The sequence below is a fragment of the Phaethon aethereus genome (assembly GCF_964289735.1).
Source record: "Phaethon aethereus genome assembly, chromosome: 3".
In the NCBI taxonomy this organism is placed as follows: domain Eukaryota; kingdom Metazoa; phylum Chordata; class Aves; order Phaethontiformes; family Phaethontidae; genus Phaethon; species Phaethon aethereus.
The window spans coordinates 93,918,164-93,931,136 of record NC_138576.1 but is presented as its reverse complement, the minus strand read 5'-3'; the positions used below and the strand labels follow the sequence as shown (position 1 = coordinate 93,931,136).

General features: G+C 37.5%; 1 protein-coding gene across 1 annotated transcript in view; it reads right to left on the bottom strand.

Moving 5' to 3' along the window:
- Window positions 1-5,629: 5,629 nt before the first annotated feature.
- The window catches only part of TTC27 (tetratricopeptide repeat domain 27), a gene marked incomplete at both ends in the record, with an annotated part of 167,242 nt that continues 159,898 nt past the window's right edge, over window positions 5,630-12,973 (bottom strand). The window contains 3 exons of the mRNA XM_081998456.1: window positions 5,630-5,752; window positions 9,047-9,147; window positions 9,724-9,835. Of these exons, the coding sequence (XP_081854582.1) occupies window positions 5,630-5,752; window positions 9,047-9,147; window positions 9,724-9,835 (336 nt within the window). The remainder of the gene's footprint in view (window positions 5,753-9,046; window positions 9,148-9,723; window positions 9,836-12,973) is intronic.

Here is a 12,973-nt window from a genome sequence, read left to right as displayed (position 1 = left end):
GTAATAGGTCTTTTATCTACTCCAGTACAGAAGGCCAGTGACTCGCTTACTTCTCTTGCCCCACCTGGCATCCTTGTCTTGCTCAGTGAAGCCAGTCTGAACCCACAAACTTACTTTTCTTGCCTTAACAATGAAATCAAAAGTGTGAAAGAAGTGAGTGAAAGGGCAAGTGCTATAAAAATAGTAAAACAAACAAACAAAAAAGCAAACAAGTCTAACAAGACTGCTGTTGCTCTCTGGGGTTTTTGTTTGTTTAAAGAGACAAAACAAATCTACTTAAGATACAGTATGTATTATAAGGTGCTCCTAAGCATAAGTGTGTCTCCATTTTCAGTAAGGAATTCTAACTTAACATGCTGCCAGGGTTATCAATTTTCAACTCATTTGCTGAAAACCAAATACAGTCGCTAATAATGATTAGACCTGGGTCTTTGAAGGATGTTAATAGTTAAAAAAAGAACCTGCTGCTACTACATTCAGCCTATAAAGGATTACTCTTTTATTAGTGTAGCTGAGGGATTAGTAGAAATGTTTGTGTAATGAATGCAGCTACTATATTTGAGCACATGCCTGAATAAGCTACTTGTCGATTGAAACCTATCTATTTATAAGTACTTCTAAGTACTCCTGAATGGTGCAAAAACTATCTGTATTGCAGTATTGCAATGGCTTTTGCATAACAGTAAATATTTTATTGTCATTTACATTGTGAAATTCACTTCATTTGCCAGTTTTATTTCTGAAACCTATCATGTAAAATGTACAGAATGGACTTCCTTACATCCGGCCTGATTTGTTTCTAACTTTTGAGCTAATAAAAAAAAGCGTTACTGATTTGGCAGTTCTCAACAAGGGATCTTTTATATGCTCTTGTGTACACACAACATCTTCAGAAATGCAAATTAAAGCAGTTCTTAAAGTAAGTGCTATCCATGTCTGTCTTCATTCAAGGTAACCATCAAAATTTTGTGATGAAATAATTTCTAAAATTTCACTCTCTTCATTCTTCAGCCCTAATACAAAGCCTATTCTATTACTATTTGAACTTAAAATGCTTCATGAAAGGATGAAGCCACAGTTCAATAATGGCAGACATCAATAGAAATCTCTTATGTCAATAAAAAAATGCAAAGAACATGTTAAAATATTATATATTTTAACATATCTGTTTACATATTTTAAACCTAACCAATAGACCAGCAATAAACTGGAAAACAGAGTTAAAAAAAAGAGAGCAGGAAGTTCAGAATTAAGGCAGACTATTTACAGATATTTAATTATGAAAGCAAAGATTTTCTTCTCTGAACTACAGTGAACATTCACAAAATCTCTAGTTATTGCCTCTTAATAAAAAATTTAGATGATCCATGTTCAGGCTGATATTTAGGCCTAGCTCTGTCAAATCTCAATAGGACTTTGAAAATAGGAACTTTGAATGAGTAATGTTACCATTTCCCTATTTTGTATGCACTTCTGGTTCAGCGCTCTGCATGAATGGAGATGAAGAAAAGTTAAATACTTGTATATTATTTTAATTTGTATTATTCTGCAAATAGCATGAGTTTTTTTAGCTTCCTTTTATCCCCTGAAATACATCATGTCCATCTGTACTGTCATTCATACAGTCACTGATATTGAGACAGAAATACTGAACAGAAGAGCTAAGTCAAAACAATTTCAAAGTGACTTTATACCTTCTTGGGCAGTACTGCTCCAAAGCAGGGTAAAATGAATACCTGCTTTTTTCTGCCTTATTTAATTTGAAAATAATTACAGGTATAGTTTTAACCGATGTATGTACATCTCTGAAAGCTAAACTTGTAAATGTATTCTCTGTATTTGCATATAAGCCATAGACCATTTTTAGATCTGAAAAATTATTCCAAGTTTTATTTCTTTCCAAGGCATTTTTAGTACAGAGCTCTGCATGAATGACGGGATGAGAGCTGCCTGCCTTTCTGAATGTACCAGTTAGTGTGGTGGAAGGAACATCGAGGATGATGCGATGTGAAACACAACATTTACTGGCATTTATTCGGGATGTCCTGCCTAAGTCAGCATGGCCTTACCGGCCCTAAGAACATTCACTTCTGCTCATGAGTAATGTTCCAACCCAAGAAAACCTTTTATCACCACACCCTGCTGTGTACACTTCCTCTGTGTAGACATAGCCCCCCAGGTGAATCAGGAGATCTTCCCTAGGTTCTAACCACCAGTGGTTGAAAATACATCATAGGTTGAACCATATTAGGTCAAAGACATATAAACAAATCCTCTCAGGCCATGGAATTAAATTCTTTTTCATACATCATACTTCCTTCAAGCTTTACTGGCTTTATACTCATCTTCAAAACCCTGAGAATTTTGCTTTCCCTGTCTGGGTAGATAGAAGTTGAAAAATTCTAGACTCATCTGTTTCACCTCTACTTCACACCAAATTAGCACTAATGGCAGATAGATGACAAAATGGGGAATCCCTAATACTTCTAAAGTCAAAAAGAAAAAAAGATTGGAAGTACCTGAAGTTCCACTGTGAACTGTAAGCCATTCCTGCAAAATACTGCTTAATCAGGTCCATGCTACACTAAGTAACTGTTACCGTATAGCTGTATGTAGAACAGTTGAAAATAACATAGATGCTATAAAGGTATTTGTAGGTGTGACAACTGTGTCGGGAAAGGACTGTCCTGTTTTGCTAAACCCTCAAGGATTCTGCAGTTGTCATAGGAATGATCTGAGTGAAAAACATTCCCATGTTAGAAGACAGATGCTCCCCATAAGATGGAGATGTGGAAAGTCTGCAGTCTGTTTAGGAAACGTTCCTTCCTCTTTCCATACTATCAAGTTCTTTTGACAGCCAGAGCTTTTATAGTAACATTGTCTTCATGACAATGGGCTCCTAGAGCTATTCTGAACCAAATGCTTCTGGCATGAGTACAGAAAACGAGTACCATACAAAACTGAAGTAGCTTTTGTGTCTGAAAAGTTTTAAAAGGCCCCTGTGATGAAATCCCAAGCAGCAGTACAGGCTCACTTTATATCTGAAGAAGATGAAAATGACATTAATACAAAGAAAGAGGAAGCAAGAACATACCTGGTAAGAGGTTTACCTCAGGCGTTGTCTGATGCATGAAGTGGCTGAGATCTTCTGGGATGGTAATCTGTTCTGAAAAGCCAGTCTCCTGAACGGTGAGCCAGCTCCTGCCTCTCCATCCTCCACACCATATACATTGTCTGTACATATTTAAAGTGTGTATTTTTAAGTCTCTGCAGACATCTCCACTCTATTACATTAATTATAACAGGAAAATTGGTATGCTGTCATAACACTAGTCATACCACTCTTCAGGAACACACTGCCTGTGGATAGTGGGCTCTCCCTCTATTACGTGAAAGACGAAGTTGTTTATATTCCACACATACGCTAAGAGAGGGAGGCTCAAATGGGGAAAAATATCTGTGCTGAAAAAACATGTAAAGTAGTGCAGGGGAGAGACATTGGAAGAGCAGAATGACTTTTTCATGTGAAAACTTTGAACAGTTTTGTTTCACTTTGAACAGTGAAAACATGAAACTTTTCACCTTAAGCGAAGAAAATAAAATTATTTTCAAAAGAAAAAAAAAATCAAAAGGGAAAGGAAATAAAGGCCTTCTCACAGACTTCTCTAATATTCTATGTGAAATGTTAACTTCCCATCTAGCATTATTAAATGCTATGCAGAAGCCATTACACAAAAATGTATGTGGCTTCATGTTCTGCACCTCCGAACTTCAGTTATAAAAGTGTCTCACGTAGACTCAATGGCAATTATTTTCTTTTAAATCAAGACAATTGAATTCAAGTCTCATGTTTTCAAGTTGATAGTGGGATATAATTCTGGTTTAAAATTTGCCATAAGATCACAAGAAAAATGGGAGATTTTTTTTTGCCACTGAACGATCCCACGCCTAAATCCTTTACTTCCCAAGAAAATTTATTGCTGGGAACAAAATAATAGTTTTAAGGATTTTTTCTTTTCCTTTGTGAATAAGATAAATCATATCAAAATATAATTATAAAAAGATAGTAGCGGCATGAGTCTGTCACAAAACTCACAGCCTGTTTTTTCCAGTCGGGTGGGCCCCTCACATACGAGCAAAACGGAAGTATCTCTGGCAAATTCACTCTACACAAACTTTAAACCACCCTCCTTCTCTGGGCCATTTCAATGAAGAAGTGTTTTGGACCCAGCTCTCCTTCACTAGCAGGTAAACCCTTTGTTAAGATAATGATTTTTGTGGGAACTTTGTGTTAAATACTGGCAGCAAATAATTTATTCTCAATTCTAAGAAGCTTTACAAGGATACAAAGCTTTAAAAAGACGTCAAGATGGTTTCCCCTTTCACACAACAAAATAACATGCTTTTACTGCTGCTTCAAATCCAATTGTTTGGTTTCCTTTTACCTTCCAAATTTCTCTTCAGGGACAGTATTCTCACCATTTAGTAACAGTAGAGTTTTAATGACCACACAGATGGTGCATACCCAGACTACAGATAATTGTATTTTTGGAGACTTCACCAACCAAAATCATGGTAAGTGAGGAAATTACTTTTGCATAGGTTTCTGGAAAACCCAGGGGAAAAAAAAACCTGTTTTAAGATAAACTGTAGCAAAGATGCTTAAAAATGAAACAATGCAAGATAGTCTAGATGAAAATAACTTACTCAGGTCTAGTCAGACACAAGTATTTTAGATTAGATTGCAGTTTTATTGCTGCCTCACTGGGGGGAGATCCCCATGGCTCTAATAGCCACAAAAGTGCTAGTCTGCCGCCCATGGGACAGAGGTTATGTATTTTTGAATAAAATAAACCTGATTTAAGTAATAGCTGCTTGTACAACCTAATGCAGCAAACATCCTGCTACTCTGATTGTATTACAAGAATAACAAAAAAAGACTAAATTCTTACCCTTGGGACCCCACTTCTACTCCCCTCGAAGCAATTAACACCGAGTTAAAATTGGAAAGTGCCTGACGCCCTAAGGAGCCCCCTCTGGCCCTGGGCCCGGCCGTGCCTGCAGCCCCCGGGTGCCCACCCTGCTTCCCACCGTGACAGCCTGCCCTCACCTCAGCTTCCCACTACTGACGGGCCAGCCTTACAGCTCCTCCGATTGGCCAGTGGCAGACAGGCGCACCCTCCGATTGGCTGTGTGCCTCGCTGGTGCGGGTGATAGGCTGGCCCCCGCTCCCGCCTCTGCTGCGTGCTTGTCCACCTCCTCCCGCCCTGGCGGCCTGTGCGGCTCCCCCACTTACAACGTAGGTGGGGCGTCCCACGGAGGGCTGGTGCCTGGGCCTGCAGGCGGGCAGAACTAAGGCTCAATAATCGCTTTAGGAATACAAGTAGCTCTGTTCCAGAAAATATGGGCCTGAGGAACCAAAACACGCAACTCTAAGAGAGGGAAAGCAGATAAGAATCTTAAAAAGCAGCCTGAACTCAGAAGAAAGCGGACCACAAGAACTGCACTATACAGAAAAATGTTTATTGAGAGTGTTGTTGCATTAGAATTGTCACCATTTCATTAGGAAAAGCTGTGGCAAAAGAAACATATCATTACTGCCTTCCTGTCAAGAAATCAGGTCCGTAAGTCAGCACTGGTCTCTCAGCTGGTTGCTCAGTTCCTGAAGTTCAGCAATCATGTTGTCCATAGTTGTCACCTCATCAGCTATCTCACTGAGAACCTCATTACTTGTTGCACCTACAAAAAGTTGCTGCATGACAAAAGAAATACGTTATTTTAAAATAGACACAGTTCCTCTGTTTCAGCATAGAGACAATACAGAAAGCTCATCCACACTATTCTGCCTTTTGTATTTTTGGTACCTATGATGGTATCTCTCTCTTTAAAAAAGTCCATTTTGTGGACTTCAGTCCACAAAAAAGTCCATTAATAATCAGAAGGTGCGCATATTTACATATATCTGTATATACACACATATATAGACATGTGGTTTGTGCCACACACCTGAAGTATGGCCAAATCCTCCTGTGGATGTTTGGTTTCTGCTCTGACTTGACTGCCTATGCTGACTCGTGATCCCATCGAAAGTGAAGGACTTTACCATGAAACTCAAATTAGAAGAGCATCTCACATGCTATCACTGCAGTCCACAAACCCACCTGTGCCATATTCTGTTGTGTTTTACTCTCCAAATCCCCAACTAAACATTTTAACTTTTTGTGTCAAGACATGCATGTGTGTAATTGAGTTATACAAGAGAAAACAAAACACTACAGAGTAATAAAAAAAGTTTGTTCTTAACGACCTTAAGACATTAACAGAAACACAAAGCAGCTAACTCGTGAGCAATCATAATCTTCATGTATTTACAGGGAAACCAAAGGAGAGGAATGCTACGTGACTTGTCTAAAAGCCTTGAGATACACAAGCTCTGACTGGAGCTTTGTGCATGCTGCACCAGAACACGTTGCTATTGCAAGGCCAGGACATGTCATTTGACTCAAGTAATATGGAGGCTGTGTGAGGTACCACTCTGCAGAAATATGGTGATGGTGGGGAGGGACCCAAACATATGTTTCTCCTTTATTATGTAAAGGGAGAGTGATCCACACTTCATTTGACACAAACAAAGCCTAAATTTAGAGACAAAAACAAACCAAGAAAATAAAAGTTGCTCTGGAGTACATCTGTATATCATTATATCATTAAAACATAATGGCACAATACAGATACGTATATAAACAAAAATGTACTTAAAAGGCCTGAACCAAGATCTTCGATGTGCCTCAGAAGTGTTGTCACTGAACAAAGGAACATCTTACACAAAAATAGGAACATGTTCCTGCTACAAGTACAGAAACTTTTCTGACTTTCAGCCGAAAAACTTCACACTGGGAATGTGACACAGAAGTTTTGTTTTTTTCTGGCTAAGACAGCAAAATAAATCAGGATGATATAATTATTTGTTCATTATTTTTTCCACAGTTAAAGAGATCTATTCAACTAGATGCAGCCTGGGGAAGTTTCATGCACCATCATTCTTTGGGCTTTGTGCCCCATGTTTCCCCACAACAGTACCCACATTTCATGCATTTACGATACCGCTCCATGACCTTTCTCCTTTTCAGAGACCCCACCTGTCAGATCTGAATGATGCATGGGGGCAAGGAGCAGAAAAGAGTCCACTGTGCTATTTGCCAGAGCATGCAACTGCCCAGAAGGCTCTGTGCAGAAAGGAGCCCATTAACAACACATTTAGTTGTTGCAGCCTTCAGCAGAGTGTGGGTGCATTATGAGTCCAGCACAACACAGGAGATGGAATATCAGAGATGGACATCCCAGGAAAGGTGAGAAGCCTGAGAAGTGACATTGTTTCACCTGTAAAAAAACTGCCGATTTGTCCCAACTGCATGTCCTTAACTACAAAATTTGGGAATTTTATCTTTTAAAAGTTACTTTCGCTGTTCCTTTATTCTTTCTAATCTTAGCTACCAAGTTTGCTCTTAGCCCATTTTTTAAAGTGCTTTTGTCTGTTAAAAGAAAAAAGAAAAAAACCCCTCACACTAATATTGACTCATAAGGCAACAAAAGGAGATGCTGCTGTCAAGCTTGGACAGGCATACACAGTGCTAAATTGTTTGTGCATAGGATCTTACAGAAGATGACTGAGTTTTTAAACTACAACACACTCTGGAAATTCAATACGACTTCAAATTAAAAATAAGATGGCATCTTGGAAAGTATACAAAAACAGTGAGATCACACCAATAGCTTTATCTCTAACACATCAGTTCTCAGAAGTGCCATAAAACTTAGAGACACCATTATCTGCCAGTAATATAGATGTTCATTTAATTAGTGCCTTCAGGGATTAAGAATACAATTTATGAGACTCACCTATTCTTAATCTTTCAGATACTGCATGAGCTTGCATAATATAAACCACCTGTACTTGGATTTATATAATTTACATCAAGTAGTCTTGCCTTCTCTACAGTCATACTCAGACTACAGATTTTTTTTTTTAAAAAAAACATTTTGTGAATCACAACAAAACATACACGTTGTGGCTTTTTTCCCCACATTCCAAAGACTTATGTATGCCAGTATCTAAAAGCACAGCTACAAGCCAGCTTGTGTCTGCTTATACAATTTTCCCAGGCTTTCATCCTTCTTAAAATTATAGGACTTAAAAGTGAGTGAGCCAAGTTTAGCACACTGATGATGGATCAACACTTTGCAACACAAGCACACATGTTACGAAACTTATGCTCTGTAATTCATGTTTACTAAAGCCCACTCACAGCCAGGAAGAATACTTCTTTAGGACATTAAGTGTATTTTGAATGAAAACGTATTCCAGATGATTCCTCAGTTAAACAATGGCTGTGTCTCATGTTGTAAGATGAAGGGTAAAATTAGGATAATAATGGTGCGGAAACAGACTTGGCTATGGAGGGTGCGTGGCTATGGAAGCACAACTCCAAAACCCAAATATATGATACAAACATGATGACATTTTCCAATGAATTAATATCTGAATTGGTAGGGTATCCATGAAAATCTTATTAAAATTAGGTCTCTCTTTTAATAAATAACTTTTTTTAAAACACATCAAGTGAGTGTAGCCCTGACACGTTTTGGTCTTTTCTGCTGGTTTACATCCATTCTTTCTAAGACTGCTCTGCTTCCCCCATGACTACTCACGTAAGGAACAGGTCTTTGAAATGATCGATTTCTTCCAAACATTCGAGTCTGTTTGCCCAACATTTTAAGTAAAATTCTAACTTAGTCTAAGAGATAGCACTGACATTTTAGAGTAGTAGGTTTATTTCAGTCAAAGCCTAGCAGGAAGAAATGAAATAAAAGTACTTAAAACTGTAATCCTTAACAGTGTAGAGGTGACTATCCATCTGATGATGCAGTGGGACAGGCAGGTATTGTTTGACCTATAAATGACTCAAACCAGAGAAATGGTTTCTGGCAACAGAAGAAAGATTTCTAGCTTTCAAACAAAAATTCCTACCTTTCAAAACATTCCTACCTTTGCTTTGGATGACAAGCCACGTAAGTTGAGTCGAGCTGAAGAAAGTATCTGCAAAGCTTCCTGATGATTAGATTTGTTCTTGCTGCATTTTATAGACACTAGAATCCAAACACAGAAAAGGACCCCAAAACAAAAAAGCATTACCTCTATAGCAATAATCTTTAAACAACATTAAACATTTAAACAAAAACATTTAAACAACAACATTTAATTAAAAATCTTTATTCCTTCCATAGACTTTTTAAAAATGTAATATCCCCAGAAACACACACAAAGAAAAAGAATGCCATGTAATTTTGAGAAGATATCTCTCAACCCAACAGGTATATATATCCTTCTTAAATATAAGTATCACAGCACAGTGAATAGTCTTACTGCATCTGACTGAGATGAACTACGGATGCATTTTCACTTGCATTATGAAATTGCTCGACCATGAAATGAATTGATTCCATGTTTACCAAACATATGTTTACTGACTCACCCAACACAATTTCTGCCTCATTCCAAGTCTATTTTTGTATGCACAGTCAGGATGATGGTTTTTGTTAGAGGACTCCCAATAGTAGGAATAAATAGAATACGTAAGGTATAATGTTATTTTGTTACTAAGCTTAATGAATATTTGCTACAGTCTTCATGAATAATAGAAGTTCTTTTCAGGTAAAACATACCATATGCAATCTCTATGGCTCCTTTCACCACTTCCTTAAAAGAAGAAGCATCTTTCTGCCAATCACTTGACTGAACTTCACATTTATGTGCCTTAGTAAGACACTGCAGTGACTGCAAGGAGGAAAAAAAAGATCAGTACATGAGAAAACAAACTAGGAGACTAATTCAGTTTTAAGTATCTATGAAATTAATGTTAAATCCAGAAAATGAATGTGTCTTTACTATGCTTGATTTCCTGTGCGTTGAAGTAGTGTCCTTCTCTGCAATGGTAAGCACCAGCTGTAACACAGATGTTCTTCACCAATATTGTGTCTCAAGTATGAAAGGCATATAAAGTAACGTGTCTAATTTTTATCTTTTAAAAATCTGCCTAGACTGATGGATGTGACCCATGTTTGCCAAGTCATCATAATTAAATGCACATGAAAAAGGGAAAAATACTTGTACTCACAATTCAAACAGCAATTTTGCACCAAAAAAATTATAACTGAATACATCAAAGCTTTCTTTCTGCATATGTATTTTTGGCAAATAATGTATTTTACAGATGCAGCTATTAGCTGCCATACTGCTCTGGTTCTCAGTGTAAACAGGAAAAAATAAATGGAAGCAATATGGAAAAAGGTTCCCATTAAGAAAAAACCCATGAAAAATTTAAGCAGAATAAATTAATTTTTGCATTCCAGTTTTTTTTTCTTCCTCCAGCATCAGAAATACAAAACAAATACACACCAGAAGTTAACATGGCTTGGTTCAATAACAACTCTTCAACTGTCTTTTTAAAGACGTTAAATATCACAGAGGAATAAAAAACTTTCAGTGCAGTACATGTACATGAGCACAATAAAGACTTTTGACTGCTGAACAAAGACACATTAAATTTAGGGTTGGTCATCCCAGAAGTTTCTACCTTCTCTCTTCCACCGTATTTCCAATCACTATGACACAGCTGATTGAACTGCTCATGCTGCTGTAAACTGCAGTAAAAGTGTATTAAGTCAAACCAAAGCAAATTATTTTTTTTCCTAATAACCTAGGTTATAATTGCTAGTAGTTCTGGCCAGCAGAGGCAAGAACGTCCAAGAGAAGGAACAACAGTTTTTACAGCAGTCTGATTTCAGTCTGCACATGTCTGAGTCAGAGCAGCAAATTAGGGGGGTTTTGTTGACAGACGTCAGGGCGGGGAAAGGATTAAAAGTCTTGTAAGGCTGTTTGTTTGTACTTCTGGAACCTGGATTTATCCTGGAAGGAAACAGTTATGAGCTGGGGAAAGTTCAAGGAACAGAAGGGTTTCATAGCCTGGGTGTGGATCAGCAGGAAACTTGAAGGCTGGAAGGATTCCTCAGTGGGAAAGGGGTGGACTGGACTATGTTCAGCATAGGAAAGAACTGAACAAGGTGGCAGGTCGGATACATGAAAGTCTAAGAGTAAATATATGCTAAGCTAAAGAAAAAAACCCAACCCACAAACCACAAAACCAACACTGCAGCAGTTTTACACTCCTAACTTGTAAACCCTGTCTGACTCAATTTACAAAGCACTGTTGTGAATTTTAACTGTGGACTCACTTTTAACTAGTGATTCATGGAATCAGATACGGCAGCAGAACAGAAAGGTAAAAAAAATAAACACCAACCCACCCTTTACAATAGCCAGACATACAAGGTTGTGCTTTCAAATGCAATGTTCGGAACAAAATTGCTTAAATATAATTAATCTGCACTAAATAAGGTATTACATTATGGAATAAAGGTCAAATCCTACATTTGTAAGGAGGTACATGACACTGATAGGTTTGTTCTCATCTCTTTGTCCTATGATGCTGCAATACAGTAAATAATGCCCTTTCAGAATTCATTGGCCTGTTGTACAATAAATGTGGGTGGAAAACCGCAGCAATACATCTGGCATTTTTCTACAAATAGTTATACTCACTTAATATCTGACTGACACATGATGGTGCTGTGGCAGTGAAGCCAATAAATACTGGTTTTAACATTTTTATTTTACAATGTGATATCAGAAGAGCTACCAGTGATTATCTAGTGTATGGTAAATTAATTTTTACACTGTAAATGAATATATGCTGTGACTGTAGGCAGTTTTGCTCTTTCATGATCTACATCTATGGTACCGTCATACTAGGATACTTGGATACATACGTAAGCATACCTTAAGTATTTAAAAATATCATACCATTTTGCAGGGCAAGCTAGACCCTAAGTGTGTTCCATAACCAGTCTGATTAGGAAACACAGTTAAAGTCCTGTCTACTCTACAAATTGAAACCATGTTTTTAACTGGGTTAGTGAAAAATAGTGTGATGTAACCAGATTCTGAAACGATTACATTTATAATATAGACAGGGCCTCTGCTACTTTGCATGTCTGAGTAAGAATTTGAAGATATATTACAGGATATTGCAGTGTCTGTATTTCTGAATTCTAAGTAGGCCAAATCCCTTTTATTGTTTAGCTGTAAAGAAAAACAGGGAAGGAAAAATGGAGGAATTGGAAGTATAATGGACACTGACAAAGACGAAACAAGGCATTTCACAGGGCAGAGCATAAAGAGGAAGACAACAAGCAAGGTCCAAATAATTACAAGTTTAATCCCACAGGCATACAGTTTGTAGGACCAACCGTCTGTATAATATGCTTGATATCAAGCGACAAGCAATCCTCCAGACTGACATTTTTGCCCAGGCCAAAGGCATATTCCTATTAGAAAATACATACTGAATGCTGACCTTGTGTATTTTCAGCTTCAGTGAAGATCTGAAAACTCTTAAGTATTTTTGGATTGTGCAAGACTATTTGAAGTTTGGAAATTTGATACCAAATGCCAAGCACACTCCAGCATACAACAAAGTAAACACTCCTAGCAGTTCAGAGTGGTTATTTTGCACATACAATCAACTTGATTACCTGCGAAGCGATAGGAACAAGAGATGGAAGTTAACGTAGCAAAACCAGAGACGGGTGAAGAGAAACCAATCGAGTTCAACAGATTAAGAATTAAATAGCATTATTTAATTCCATTTTAAGCTAAGTAAGGACAAAACACTTTTACTCTGTGAACTCTAACTGTGGTATAGACTCTCTTAAATGCATTTTCTCTTAGCAATTGCAAGAAGAATATAGATGGTTTATGATGCCACTGGATCATGTCATTAAGATCCACTTTTTTCCAGAAGCTGCAATATCTTGTCTTTAGAATCAAAGATTCCAATTAAAAAAACAAAACAAA